The following is a 14,749-nucleotide window of genomic DNA, read 5'->3' as shown; positions in this document are numbered from 1 at the left end:
TTTAAAGACTCTAAATCATTTCTTTGGACAAACACTAATGAATTATGTCACCTCAAGTGCAATTCAAAAGTGCAGGGGAACCAGTGGTAATTATTGGGAGGCTCTGAGATGTTAATTATGAGGAGTGGGCTTCTTTAAAGTGTAACCAACAGGATTCAGAGAGAGGCTGACAATAGGACACGTCCGTTATTTGTTCCTCCGACGGAGAGAAAAAGCGCGGTCAAGAAAACTGTGAGTATGGAGAGTTGAGGGGAGTTTAATTCCAAACTCAGACATTTGAAATAAGGGAAAGTTACTCAAATAGAAAAATAACCACAATAACCACAATAACATTTCTTAATGTATTGCTTGTCCTTCTGACTTTTAACATAAAGGGATGACACTCGGAATATATAATAATCAAGTGAAAACATTTAAGCTGTAAAAATATGTTGTTTTTTTTCTGTTGAGGGTACATTGTTTGAAATGAAATGTTGTTTGTTTCTTGTACGTGTCAAAGACTCAGGGTGAACATTAGTTTAAGCTTCATCTTGTATGTAGTTCTTAAATAAAACATTACGTTTACGTCCAGTGTAAAGCTCTCTTGTACCCTCCCGTTAAACCAATTAATGCTAAACTTTCTTGATTTACCTTAACAATTGAAAAAGAGTGACAGCATAGAGATGAGAAGAGTTCTGTTATAACATGTGGATACATTTATGCGGGTTTGAAGTATTTTCTCTTGGCTGACTTGAAATAGAAACTTGTCAGGATCAGCGCCGGATTTTTGTTTAAAGCATTAAATTCTGCAATAATTTCATCCCCTCTTTTTTTAAAGCATATTTACAAAGTTTGTTTATGAAGCCGCTGACAGCTCTGAAGGCTCTTCTCTCCACGCGGTCTGTATTTATGTCTGAATAAGGAAGCAGGACCATAATGGATGTCCTGAAATCAGATTTATTCCAGTGAAAATATCCTCATTCCAAATCATTAAAAAATGGCAACAAGCTGTGTTTTTTTTCACACAAAAATGTCTGAAATATGGCATGTGAGAAATGTGCAAGGTGGCCGTCTTACAGAAGGTGTAGAGGTGGGATAAATTTAATTACAGCTTCAAATATTCATTTGGCAAATATATCAAGGTTGGAAACACAGGCCCAGAAATGGCAAGCCAGTCTGGCAGGCGCTCACAATAGCGGATGGCAAATGACAGTAATCCATGAAAAGAGACCAGACATTTATAGAACGTATAGAGCAGGGCTCGCCATCCCAGATCTCTGATGTTTGTGGGATTTACTCATTTAAATGTGGGGAAATGTATATAATAATCCCAACCTGTTTTTCTTTCTACCGCTTTGGTTGCTTAATTTCCAAATTGATTTAATTAATGAGCCACATGTCTGAACAACTTACCTGCCTTTTTCTCTTTGATAAATAAAATGAAGTTACCCACACGGTGTTTGAATGTTACTTAGTTCTTTTGAGTGGTTGTTTACAGAGAGGGTGTTTTAAGTAGTGCAGAATGAACATCACATTTCTAATTCCCCACAAGTTTTTATCGTCATACTAATACTCTTAAGGGGCGGTTGGTAATTTCAGTTAAGAGAGAAATGAGCCATCTCCTCTGCGTTTCTTCTGTTCTGAGGCCTCAGACGGTCACTACACACATTTGCAGAAGCAGGAAACGCTCGCTACACTCTCGCTGCACTCTGATCTAACACGCTCGCTCTCTCTCTCGTCTCCAGCTGTGCAACGGGTTGAAGCGGCAGCACCAGCGAGGCACCAGGCACAGGTGAAGGTACCCCAGGGCACTTCCTCTTCCTGTCGCAGCGAGTGAAGGCGGCCTACTTTGCCTGTGTTATCGTGCTTTGCCCTTGATTTAATCAGCGGGTGGGGGGGGGGGGGTTAAAGATGGAGAGAGTGTGCTTCACCTTCCCAAGCCCGGAACTGGAGGAGAGCACGGGGGCGGTAAGTGGTTCTCCGAAGACCACACAGTCACAGAGAAACAACTCCCCAACATCCCCACCTCCCACCCACAACCAGATTAGAGTAGATCAAACCTCACCCACCTCACATCCTCCTCCAGGGGGCTCCCTCTCCGGCGCTGCTGCGGCTCCGAGCAGGAATCACTCTCAGGAACACACTGGGCCTCAGCTGGTGCTCAGCTGCCGGTGTGGAGGATCTCTAATAACAAAAGGGCGCAAAACAGTTAAGTCAAAAGTGGAAACTGACACTGACCTACATTGGCAAAGCCACAAGCAATCTTCAGTTCACTTCTTTCCTGTTTGCATTATTGTACATTCATATTTTGGGCACAGGGGGACTGCCGGGTTCTGCAGTGTGGAGTCGGATTCAATTCAACTGAAGGATGTTTGATTTTTAAGTAAAAATTAGTTGTTCTTTATACTGACCAATGAGGGACAATAGGTAGCAGATATTCAGGCAAGTTCATGACGGGGAGTTAAAACTAAACATGTGTCTCCTCCATCTTTTCAGTGATTCAGGTGTATGTGGTAACAGCTACTTGTGTTTGGGATTACAGAGGTAAGGATTTGTATAACACTGTACAACAAAAACACAACAGTATTAGTCGAGTTAGCCCCAAACATGGGTCTTATTTTAAAGCCCTTCTAGAGGTTGTAGTAATCATGACAGAAGCAAAGAAGGAAGTTGTTAGAGAGCGATAAAGTTCAGGGTTTACAAAACAGCCAATCAGACTTTATCATAGTTAACAAGTTGATTTTGTTTAGAAAAAAGCATGACAATGATTACCACCTGTTAATTATTGCAGACCTGACAACAAAGCTCTTCTTACCTTAACATATAAACCCAATCCATCATATTTCCCTGACTGATTGAGTCACTTTTGTGTTACCAGACAAAGTAACCATATAATTGCCAGATCTTTAAACTGATTTCTCTTTTCAAGAATACCTTTGGTAGCACTTTTGGAAGTTGATATAATGAAATTGTTAATCTGATACGAGTGTCAGATAAGAAAACACTTTTCATGGGTATCAATAAACAACCTTGGCCCTTAAGTATTAATGAGAGGACTATTTGGTTAGGATTGTTGTTGCGCCATCTACCAAGTTCAAGTTGGACACGGCAGTGAGTGCCACAAAAGTGAGCGTTTTGGAAACTCATATTAACTTTTAAATTGCTGGATCAACTTGCAGGTCAAACTGCTGCTTTGATAACATTTTCTGACAAACATCTACCTGTGCATGCGTACATATCTGTTCGCCACACGTCTCAAATCAAAGACTCTGACACTGAATAATATATACATATGTAAAAACAGGAGCCAAAACATCAAAAGGTCTTCCAGCCTCCTGCAGCAGGAGAGCGGTCCGTGTGGAGGTATGGGAGATGCTGGCGGCAGGAGTGAGACGGGTGGGGTAGAGGTGGTGGTGGTGGGGTACTAATCTGGGAGGGAAGGAGGGATGGATGGATGTAGGAGGAGGAGTAGGAGGAGGAGGGGAGGGTTGATAAAGCCTGATCTGTGCCACGGGGCATTTATGGCTGTTGGGGAGGCAGGGGGACGGGGATAGGGGGGAAACGGGTGGGAGGAGGCATTGTCTGCTGTGTCCGTGCGTTTATAGGATTGAGCTCAAGTTTCCTTTGTGTTTCCATTTTGTTGAGGGATTATGTTCTTTGAGAGAGTTCTGCAAGCAGGCAGGCATACAGAGTGGAGGCGGAGAGGGAGAGAGAGAGAGTGAGGGAGAGAAGATGGGTGAAGGGGGGCATGAGGAGGGAGGCAGGATGTCTTTGTTCCGAGCGTTGATCATGAACAAGACAGATAGCAGAGTGTGTGTATGTGCGTACAAGTGAGTGTATCTGTGTGTATGTTTTTAATGCCAGGCAGTTTGTGTGTGTGTGTGTGTGTGTGTGTGTGTGTGTGTGTGTGTGTGTGTGTGTGTGTGTGTGTGTGTGTGTGTGTGTGTGTGTGTGTGTGTGTGTGTGTGTGTGTGTGTGTGTGTGTGTGTGTGTGTGTGTGTCGGAGCGCAAAGCAAGATGTCAGGACATGTAACCAGCCATGTAACAATTTAAAATCAATTTGCCTCCCAAGAAGGAATTGCTCTGCAAGACATTTTTTCCCTCCGAGCGTTTACAGGACTTTCATTCTATCTAAATAGATATCAATTACATAATTGCTTTTCCTCTCTCCGCCCGGCCGCAGACTGCAAAGTTTGTCACGCCGAGCTGAGGCGTAATTGTCCCCCGCGCATAATGTTTTGTGATTGCTTGTGACATTTGCAGTGCCATTGATCAAACAGTGCACAGTAGTAATGAAGACAAAAAGATCTCCGAGCGAAACGAGGAGGGGCGGCGGTGGTCTGGTACTTCCTGTGAATGGTGTCAACTGAAGCAACAGTTTCATGTTGGAAACCGTCTCCTTTCCCCCAAACTCAAGTCCCAAGTCAAATCCAAAACAGTTTTCTTTCCTAAATTGATTGGTGATGGAAGAAAGTCTATGCCTCTCCACAGATACTCCCAAAAGAAAAAAAAGTAACTGGAAGTGTTAGCTGGTGATAATCTAAGCGCTGAAAGTTTTCCAACTACTCTCATTTAAAAAAATACGCCCTGGTGTCTTTACCTTGTTCCAACCCCACTGGGTAAGCACGCACCCATTGTGTTCTCCCTAACTTGTTAAAACACCACATGGTACATTTGCATAGGATAACCAACATATAGCGAATCATTTGCATGCCTGAAAGTGCACTTGAGTAACCGTAATTACACGTGACACCAATTACTCTGTTACTTTGTATTAAATTATAATGGGAAATTCCACTAGAGAATTGGAGCCTAATTGCATCTTAATTTGCATAATTTTGCATATTAATCACATCTCAGATGAATAATAAATTTCAGCAGATTTTTTAATTTATGCATAGATCCAAAAACAAGTTGAAAAATAATTTGTAAGTGAAAAAAATCAGGAACTTAGAGCATTTGTGCTAATTTCTGTCATTACCCCACGCTCAAGTCAAAGATATCACTACTCTTGATCAACAAACGCTGTATTTTGATATCGAGAGTTAGAAAAAGCTTCAACAGAAACAAAGATGTATGGAGAAACAAAGACTTTGGAAAAATCCATGCATTATTTTTACATAAAACTTTGTGGCTCTATTTAGAGCACTTTCCGTTACAGAGATGCCAAATGCATTCCACAATGATAATTCAAATCACTTTCTGCCTTTCCCTTTTCTCTCCTCTTTTTTTTGGTCAACACCTGTGCCGCTATTGTGTGTGGCTCCCTGCCAGCAGACACACAAATCCAATACCTGTAGCCCAGATTAAATTCAAATTTACAAAAACAACATATTTTTAGATTTAACATTGCATCCTTTCCAGCGGAAAGTTGAGCAAGTTATTTTTATAAACATGAAAATGAAGAAGGAAAAAAACTCAAATCTGCTCTTGTAGTCTATTATTGCTTTACTGTGGAACATGAAAAAAAGATGTGATGGTGGAATCATTGCAAACAAAAAGACAAAACCTTTATAATATGTATATTTATCAAGTAATGTTACCACAATGTTCCCTAACTTTCTTAAAATGAAATGAACTGTCTTGTGACACAGGTTGTACGTGTCTTTTTTTCTTTTCTGGTTACATTTTCAGAATGGCTCGAAATTATAACTATGAAAAAACAAAAATTAGCATAACATTAAAAACGTATCCAACTGCCTCCATTTGGAAAATGTTGCATTGATTTCACACTCCCACATTCAAATAAAAATAATACACAGTAAAGATTTTAGACACAGTCAAAACGTGGTGGTGCTGAAACATGTTTCTGATTTCTTGTCCTCTTAATTATCTCATGTACCTCCAGCTTTAGTTTACAAACGTGTCTAAGGGTCCCAGCCCATGTCAAGTTAACGTGTGGGAAGTACCAACTTTCCATAAGGGAAAAAGCTACAATGTCCAATATTATATACATTTTCCCATATCTCAATCCCATTTTCAGAATCCTTCAAAGCTGTGATTTTCGTCAAGAAGAAAATATATAACATCAGGTCTTCCAGACCATCATATCTAATTAATGAAGTTGTCTTGTCTCATCTTATATTGATAAACCAGTCTCCATATTTAACCTACGCTCCACCAGTGACCTGCCTTAAGCACTGTGGAGGTTTGCTCAACACGACATCTTCATGTTGTTACTCAGGAGTTCAGCTGTGGACAACAGTGCCTTTCAGTGGCACAAAAGGGGTAAGAGCTCAATAAAGACACATGGAGTGAGGTTCCGGCTCACACACCATCTCCCTGACACTGAATCACATTTATAAGACACTCTCAGCAGGGATACAGTGTCTGCAGCAGGTAAACCTTCCCAGTCTGTAGTGTGAAATCACTAAGAAATATGTTTTAGAAAGTGGAGAAATAACATTGGCAGCCAAAGGCCAACCTTCCAAGACATCTCTAAATTGAAAGTATTTTCTTCCATTTAACCTATAATTTTTTTTTGTTTATGTTATCTCTAGATAACTACTGAACTACTAGGTATACTAACATTTCTGCAGTACCTAAATATTATCTGGGGAAATCATATTATTGCTTTATCAAAATACAAGTTATTTAAGAGTTTTGCCTGAATACAGTCACATATTAAGAAAAAGAATACCAGAATCAGAGATAAAAACTGCAATTCCTCCTCAGGTTGTTTAAATGTCCACACAGATACAGCACAGAGGGCATGACCTCAGAGCCCTGAAGCTGCAGCCATGCTGTTTTTAAAGGTGGTCGTATTTGCGGTATACATTTAGGTTTGGTTCAAGATTCAAGTTTTATACATTAGGCATATATTCTTCTGACTTGCTTGTTTCATTTATTTCTGTATTCTAAAAATAAAGACTGATGCGCCTCTTTTGTGATAGTTGGCGTGTGACTATATGTGATCTAATTTCATGAGAGATCCCATGTCAATTATTCATCACATGTGGTCAGGCACATGTGGTTTTTATTTTTTTCATATTTTATTTTGTTAAGATTTTATCAATCCATTTTCTTTGAGCTGTCTTTTCTCTCATATTCTCTCATCTCATCACCTGCTTCTTTAATTATTTCCCCTAATGTATACTCCTCTCTCTATCGTTGTTAAATGTATTGATTATGTGTATGCAAATAAACAGCATCCTGGACTCTGACTCTAATTCATTTGTGTGTTACTGCAAATGCTCCAACATTTAATCTGATCCAGTGTGGAAGTCGTTAATATTCTACTCCATTCGACTCGCAGATGTAAAAAGCATTCTCAATTGACACACATAATTACTATGATACATCCCGGAAAGGTTCCTGTGTCTGAGCGCAATTTCAACTAACCAAATGCTGCGCTGCTAATTATTGATAAATAACATTTGTTGGGAAAACTTCAGGTGGCGGCGCCGCGTGCCGGTGTCTGACGAGGGAGCGAGCGACGCAGGGAACGGCGCTGACCTGTAATCACCGAGAACAGCGGGGAACTAATAATGTTTTGGTCTGATGATCACATTTCCCATTTTTGCACAATCATTTTTGGGAACCTGCGCAGAAAACAAAGACTATGCGGCAACTGCTCGCCCTTAGGAAAAACTGCTTCTGTGACTGTGTGTTTCTTGTGTGTACACTATAATTTGCTTTTTTCCTATATTCTTTTTTTTAATATAACAATGCACAGACACGCTTAAACTTTGTTTTCTTGGCTCCTAATTTGATACACAGACACACACGACCAAAAGACAGATAAATAGATATGCATCTCCCTCTAGTGGACTCTGAAAGGAAAGGCACTTTTCTGCTTTAAAATGCTCCTCGTAAGTTTCGACGTACTCAATCATAAAGAGAGAAAGACTTAATCAGAACAAATATTGTCCTTTGAAGGCTTTTGTTTGACTTCATTTTATGCTGCAGCAGAATGAACAGAGACTACACATGAATTGTGTAACTGATTTAACTGCAAACAAGTGTGCACATAAAGTAAGGTATGAGTATGTCGTTAGTCTATGTGCTTTACAAATGTTTTGCATGGCTTTGTTGTCATTGGTTAGTCATATGTTGTAGCATGAGTCATCCTGTCAGAGTTGACAGCCCCCACATACTAAACATATCTGTGTTTGCTTGCATAATGTGAAATACCTAATGTGCATTTCAACATTCAGCCTCCATACTTCCATTTTCTGCCCTCCCCTAATTTAGATTTGTTTCAATCAAGAACTTTTGTACTATCCCGAAGGAAATAACTGTTGGTGCTGATTGTCGGCTTAACATTGATTTGTAATAATTGCCTGCTTTCTACATGCCCTTCTTCTCATGATGCTTGGCTTACTCCTTTAAGCTTTTCATCCTGTTCAGATGTTCATGTTTTGCTTCCTTTCATTTGAATTGTATACGTTGTGTGTTTTATTTTATATTTAATGGCCAATTAAACATAAGGGGAAGGGACAATAGTAGAAATGTGACAACAATGATGTTCATCAATGTTCATTGTCCTGAAAAAAAAAAAAAAAAGATTGATAAATGGTGGTATAGCATGACAAGAGTGAACACAATCATCACAATTAACCATATAAATGTAGGTACAATATGCAAGTAGCTAGTAGAGTTGCTTCACTCACCAGCCAACAAAGCAATGGTAATATAAGTGTGGCTGGTAGAATGTTATCATTCACTAGCCATTGGCCTGTTCAAAAAGAGTTAATGTGGAGCCCCGCCGGTCACCCCGTTGTCTCCGTGGTCGGCAACCCGGACCCGATCACATGGATCCGGTGCAAAGTTGTTATGTGTCTCATCTATCTGCAATTTGACTTAGACGTAGACTCTGAGGAGTTCAAAAGTGGAGTAAAGCAGGTAACTACTGATGGCAGGTCTTCTACTTCCTAATACTGCACCAGTATAAACATTGATTCTTCAGGTCTAAATAAAATAATACAAATTGAGAAATTGAAATTAAAACCTCTATAATTGCATCTGGACAAACTCCATCTGCAGATAAGGAAAAATGAAATAAAAAAAGTTTGACAAGCAGACATATGTTGTCTTCCAACTATAACCGAGCTAAAGACAAATACAAGCCTTTCAACTTGCAGTACTGCAGTACATGATTGCATTAAAATAACTATGACATTGACAATGATGCAGGCAGATAGATCACCTTGTTGTTCCTCCTCACCCATCCCAGGCTTTGGTCCATGTCTCCGACATGATGTCCAGGGGCAGCTACCACACGCTAGTGGGAATTGTGTCAAATGAGGTAACAAAGATGCACCATACTGTACATGAACACACATACTAACTGAAAATATAATCAAATAATGTTGTAAAAACAACCCATGTACAATGGAAAGTACAGTATAGAATAATATAGCCTTCATACATGTAGGTCAAAATCCATCACAAAGAGTCCAACAATGAAGTTTGTGGATTAATCATACCTATTGTTCTTTTTCTTTTTTTAATGATCTATTATCATTTCAGACAATAGATCATGTGAAAGCGAGGTGCAAGTCTCTCACTGATGCTCAGAGACAGAAGCTAGCCATCGCAATGGATGACATTATATTTATGATCCCGGAAGACGTGTCCGTGGTTTTCGATGAAGATGGTGAGTTTGGTGCGATCTGTGTTCCTACGTTACACACACAGGTTGAGAACACTGAATGACAAAAGGGACTTCAGGACACCTGAGTTGCAATATGTATTCCATCAGTGTGGCCTTGAACTGCTGCCAAGTCAGACTATATTTCTATTCATCAAAAAGTAATAAAACTGTCTATGCTTTCCGGTGTCATGGACTCATGATCTAAGTTTCAGACCGGGAGCATCATTCTCTATTCAGTTCAACCTCTTTTTGTCATTTGTTTTCACCAGTTGTGACGACAACTGCAGGTCACCCTTGAAAAAGAGATCTTTTGATCTCAAGGGGCTTACACCTGGTTAAATAAAGGCTACAAACAAACAAGGGAACTTCGTCACTATAGAGGCTTCTCAATTCTTAAATGTCCCCTCCTCGACTCCCCTCCTCGGCTCCCCTCCTCGAGACTTAGTCCCGCCCACAGGAGATGCGAGCGGAGGACCGAGGAGGGGAACCGAGGAGAGAGGAGGGGAAGCAGCAGACGTTTAAAGAAATGAGAACTCCTCTCCTCTGAGCGGTCATATTAAAGCGACGTCCGTTCATTATTACGTGGCAACAGCTGCATCAGCTGTCGAGTGTTTTGTCATATTTTATAATCTCTGTTACATCAGATGAACATTGTTCCCCCACATATTTACTTTGAATTCATTGAGAGTGCGGTATAATGAGACAATAACAGGCTACAGATGCGGACACACACACAAATATATTTATATAAATATATGCAATTTAAAGTATGAGAGCACTCTCATAATAACGTAACACAATCAGAGACTGGATATATCCCCCCCCCCCCCTCTCTCTAGTCGCTGAAATGGGGAATTTAAATTACGGGCCAAAAATTGTATTTACAAGTATTAAAAGTAAGGACATCAAACCAACTGAGACCCGTCCGTCCGCTGCATCTACGCACTGTACAACACACACACCTACACACTGTACAACACACACACCTACACACTGTACCACACACACACCTACACACTGTACCACACACACCTACAGCTCCTAAAGCATAATCAGGCTACAGCCATTGTGTATTTTATTATGTGAAGCACTAAATGGTTTTCGAAAAATATCGACTCTTTGTTTGTAGATATCTACTAAACTAAAGCAAATAAAGAGAGTAGGCCTGTTATACTGAGTGATATATATTGTACACACTGCTCTGCTTTCTGCACCTCACAGCTGTTATCACTGTAAAGAGCAGGTTCTAAAATAATATCCAGGGGTTGCATGCAGAGCTGTCATTGGCTGAGATAAGTCCGGCCGTGCGTCACGCCTCCACCGTTCCCGGAAATGCATCCGCGGAGGAGCCGTGGAGGAACCATCAGTGTATCCTCGGTTATAGCTCCTCCAGAGAGCCTCCTCGACGCTCGATCCTCGGTGTGCATTTAGAGAAATGAGACGTCCTTCAAAATGGCGCGCTGAAATTCATTTCCGGGTCACTACCGGAGGACCGAGGAGTCGAGGAGGGGACATTTGAGTATTGAGAAGCCTCTTATGGACTGACAGCTTCAGGCCGGGTAATATGGCACTTTATCAGCGTGATTGCACAGTTTATGTTGTCTGTGGCTGATGACGGTGTGCACCTGGTGTCCTGTGTTGTCTCCTCCCCCCTCACCTGTGTCTTGTTTTGCTGATTAGAGTGGGTGTATTTAGGCTCTGTTTCCCTGTCTGTTGAGAAGGCTGGGTGTGTGTGTGAGATCCTTGTGGCTGCAGGATGTGGACAAGGAGAACAGCAGGATTGAGGCTGTGAACTTTGCCCATGTTTTTGATAAATGCCCACGTCGGGTTATATTTTTGGACGTTCTGCCTCTGCCTCCTTGCTTGGTCTGGGCCGCTCAACGGTCGGCTTCACACCAGTGTTATCCATTTTGTTTCACACGATGCTTGTATGAACCTTCTTGCACCCATTCAGATTGCATTACTAAAGTTTGCTCATTTAAAAAAATAAAATAAACAACTATCAGAGGGTTGATTCGAAATTGTGGACATAAATGCCAGTTTTCAGGTGTGATCGTGAAGTATACTGCTTTAAATACTTGATGCCTTTAAGGGGAAGTGATTCCTACCATCTGTATTGCAAAGTGATCTGCTGTCTGGTCTCTGTTTCCTACAGGTAGAACATACTGCTTCATCGTCATGAGGTTTTGGCACATGTCAACATATGAAGGCCCGGATGACCCCGAGAGTGCAAAGATCTTCAAAGTGTCCTCTAGTGAAGATGGCGAACCACAGAAGAGAATAGTGACAGCAGTCTATGAGTAAGCGCTCAGCTTATCGTCTGCACAGACGCCCATATAAGTATTACTTGCAATCAAATCTCCTGTCATTCAGCTTTGACATGTTCAAATCTATTTCATGCCAACTCTTTTAGATCAATAATTTGCTCAGATGTTGGGTGCCAAATCTCTCACAACTTAAGAAGTACAAATATTTACTTAGACTTGATTATATGTTGGCAAGCCCTCAAAGTTACCTGCAAGCCTTCCATATGGCTTGTCTGTTTTTGTTGGGTGGGTAACGGAGCCACAGAGCTGATGGTAGCGAAGTAAATATTGTTCATATGTATGTAGAAAGGATCATTTTGGAGAAATGTTCCAAAGTGTCATGTGTGGGTGGATGAGAGTCTTATCTAATATGTATTGCCTCACTTGGGGAAAAAGTGAAAGTGACATATTTATTTGACTGGAGAAATGCTGCCAAGACACTTTAAAGAAAGAAAAATATTAATAGAAGCACTGATGGGAAGAAAAGTAAATAAAAGCCAGGCCAGAGGTAATCTTATGATCCTATCTGTATTCACTGTAATACTTCTGTAAGTTCACAGTGAGGCATCATGGCATACTGTCCAAATATTAACAGACACCCAGGCCGCCTGTGAAGCTCAACTGAGGAAAGGAGTTCCAAAAAAGTAAATCTCGAACAAGCACAATAATAAATCAGACCAGCTGTGTCCCTCTTTTTTTTCCTATTCAACCAACTGAATAAATTAGATTCTAAATATCCAGCAAAATGCTACACATACCGCATGTGAGCAAACAAAAGTCCTGTCACAATGTCTTGTCTTTTTCCATGCTTGAGCATTGTCTGACATTGGGAAATAGGATCTCATACAACGAGAGAACAAAAACACTCCTTGATGTTTAATAAACTCAATAAAGTGCCACTGCTACTCTCACTCAAGGTGCCAACTATCATGCAAGCATTATTGTGGCTCTTTACTGAAAAGTCATGTCTTGATGAAGCCATGGGCAAAAAGTAACAACTTGTGAACATTTTACTATTCTGTTTCTGCATTACTTTAGTTGTTGTTCTTCTAGTCTAAAGAACCACTGATATGATTCGCCAGTGTAGCAGGAAAGCGAAATAATTTCAGTCAAAGCCTCTTTCCATTTCCATCAGTAATCCTGTTAGTTGCTGGACCACTGAGTGTAGCTATTCTGCCTAATGCCCACCTATCTAGTTAGCCAGATTCTCTTTCCTACTGTTTCAGGTCTTGAAATCCCCTCTGAGAAAGCCTGTTACACTTCAAATGTTATCCCAAAGGCTAGCAAACAGACTGTTCGGCAGGATAAGGAAGCTATTTTCAGGATCCTTACCTCATTGTTTCTAGGTGAGACTAGAACTTAGTTTGAGTTGAAACTTAGATGGTTTAAAGACCTGCCGTTTGTATGCTTTGTTATGATTCAGGGACTATTTTGAAACAATTGTAGTATTTCCCCCTCATTTGGCGGTGGTGGCGAAGTCGATAGGGACTTGGCTTGGCAACTGGAAGGTCACCAGTTCAAGTCCCGGCAAGACCAAGTGCTACCGAGGTGTCCCTGAGCAAGGCACCGTTCAAAATGGCAGCGCACTGCTCCGAACACTAGGATGGGTCAAATGCAGAGAAACAATTTCCACACGAGGGATTAATAAAGTATATCAAAATAAAAAATAAATGTTTTTGTTAATGTTAAATGAGGTCCAGAAGTTGTAAACAAGTGCCATGTGCTAGTAATCTGTACTGTTATTAAAATGTTGGTATTCGAAACAGTTGGTCTAAATGGAGTAGGTGTGTAAATCTGCGTATTACTTCAGTACCGTTTACACTACTGACACTGAGTTTAGGATGCTCTTCTGAATTTCCAGTATCTGATTTTAACCAGTCAGAGATCATGTTAAACATGTCTTCCCCTTTACTTCCAGATTCAAACGAGAGCTGACAAAGAGAGCCCATCCTGACTGGAAGGTCACAACCATTTGGCATTGGCACTGGAAACTGGCGGAGTGATGTAAATTAAAGTGGCAAGGACATGTGTCAGTTATCAGGGAAGAAGTGATGGCTGAATGTATCGAGCAGCAGATTGAAGAACTGAATCAGGATCACGGGACCCAGGGCCGTAACAGTGAAGCTGTTCAGACAGCTGAAGACCTCCAAACTGTACAGATGAGTCCACCTTACTACTTGAACATCGTCCTCAGACCTTCAGATGCCTTTAATGCCCACCTCAAGTGATTTACCACAATAAGAAAAAATGAAAGGTCATATTCCTTGGACTTCTATACAACTCCATAAATCAGCTGCAGTTTTTAATAAGTATATGAAGGGATGGATGATTTTCCTGGGCTTTTAAATGCATTTGGTTGAAAAAATTGCTTTTGAATGTATTGCCAAATAAATAAAAACCTTACTCCAGCTCCATGTAACACTTTGTTTTCCATATTGCTCAGCCTTCCTCCGTGAATAGTGTTTCTTCATGACCTAAATTAAGTTTGGGACTTTGGTCATGTGACATAAGTGACCATTTACTATACAAGACTCAAGCTAAATACTTAATGTGGTCACACGATCACAACTGAGCCATCTCCATGACAACTGAGAACACGTTTTCCACTCCACTTTCGACACCAGACCATTCACCCTTTATTTTACATAGGAGTAATGCCTTGACTACAAGTCACAATTCAACTTGTGAGAGCTTAGATCTACACTGGTAAACTAAGCAAGTGTACAACAACTATTGGGGTGTTAAACTGGTCTATATCTTATGTTTCACTATGTAAACTCCCCCTGGGTTAAGAGTATTTAATAAGTGACAAACAGCACCACACTTTGCATTATATAATATTTCAAATCAAGTAGCATGCGGTACCACA

General features: G+C 40.6%; 1 protein-coding gene across 1 annotated transcript; it reads left to right on the top strand.

Moving 5' to 3' along the window:
- Positions 1 to 8,673: 8,673 nt before the first annotated feature.
- LOC117460668 (m-AAA protease-interacting protein 1, mitochondrial) lies at positions 8,674 to 14,194 on the top strand. Its single transcript, XM_034102216.1, has 5 exons — positions 8,674 to 8,823; positions 9,155 to 9,226; positions 9,451 to 9,577; positions 11,730 to 11,874; positions 13,799 to 14,194. Exons 1-5 carry the CDS (start codon positions 8,674 to 8,676, stop codon positions 13,881 to 13,883), a joined length of 579 nt encoding a protein of 192 aa, XP_033958107.1. The 3' UTR covers positions 13,884 to 14,194.
- The last annotated feature ends 555 nt before the right edge of the window (positions 14,195 to 14,749 follow it).

This window comes from Pseudochaenichthys georgianus, chromosome 16 (genome assembly GCF_902827115.2).
Source record: "Pseudochaenichthys georgianus chromosome 16, fPseGeo1.2, whole genome shotgun sequence".
Classification (NCBI taxonomy): Eukaryota; Metazoa; Chordata; class Actinopteri; order Perciformes; family Channichthyidae; genus Pseudochaenichthys; species Pseudochaenichthys georgianus.
This window is presented reverse-complemented; position numbering and strand designations above follow the sequence as displayed.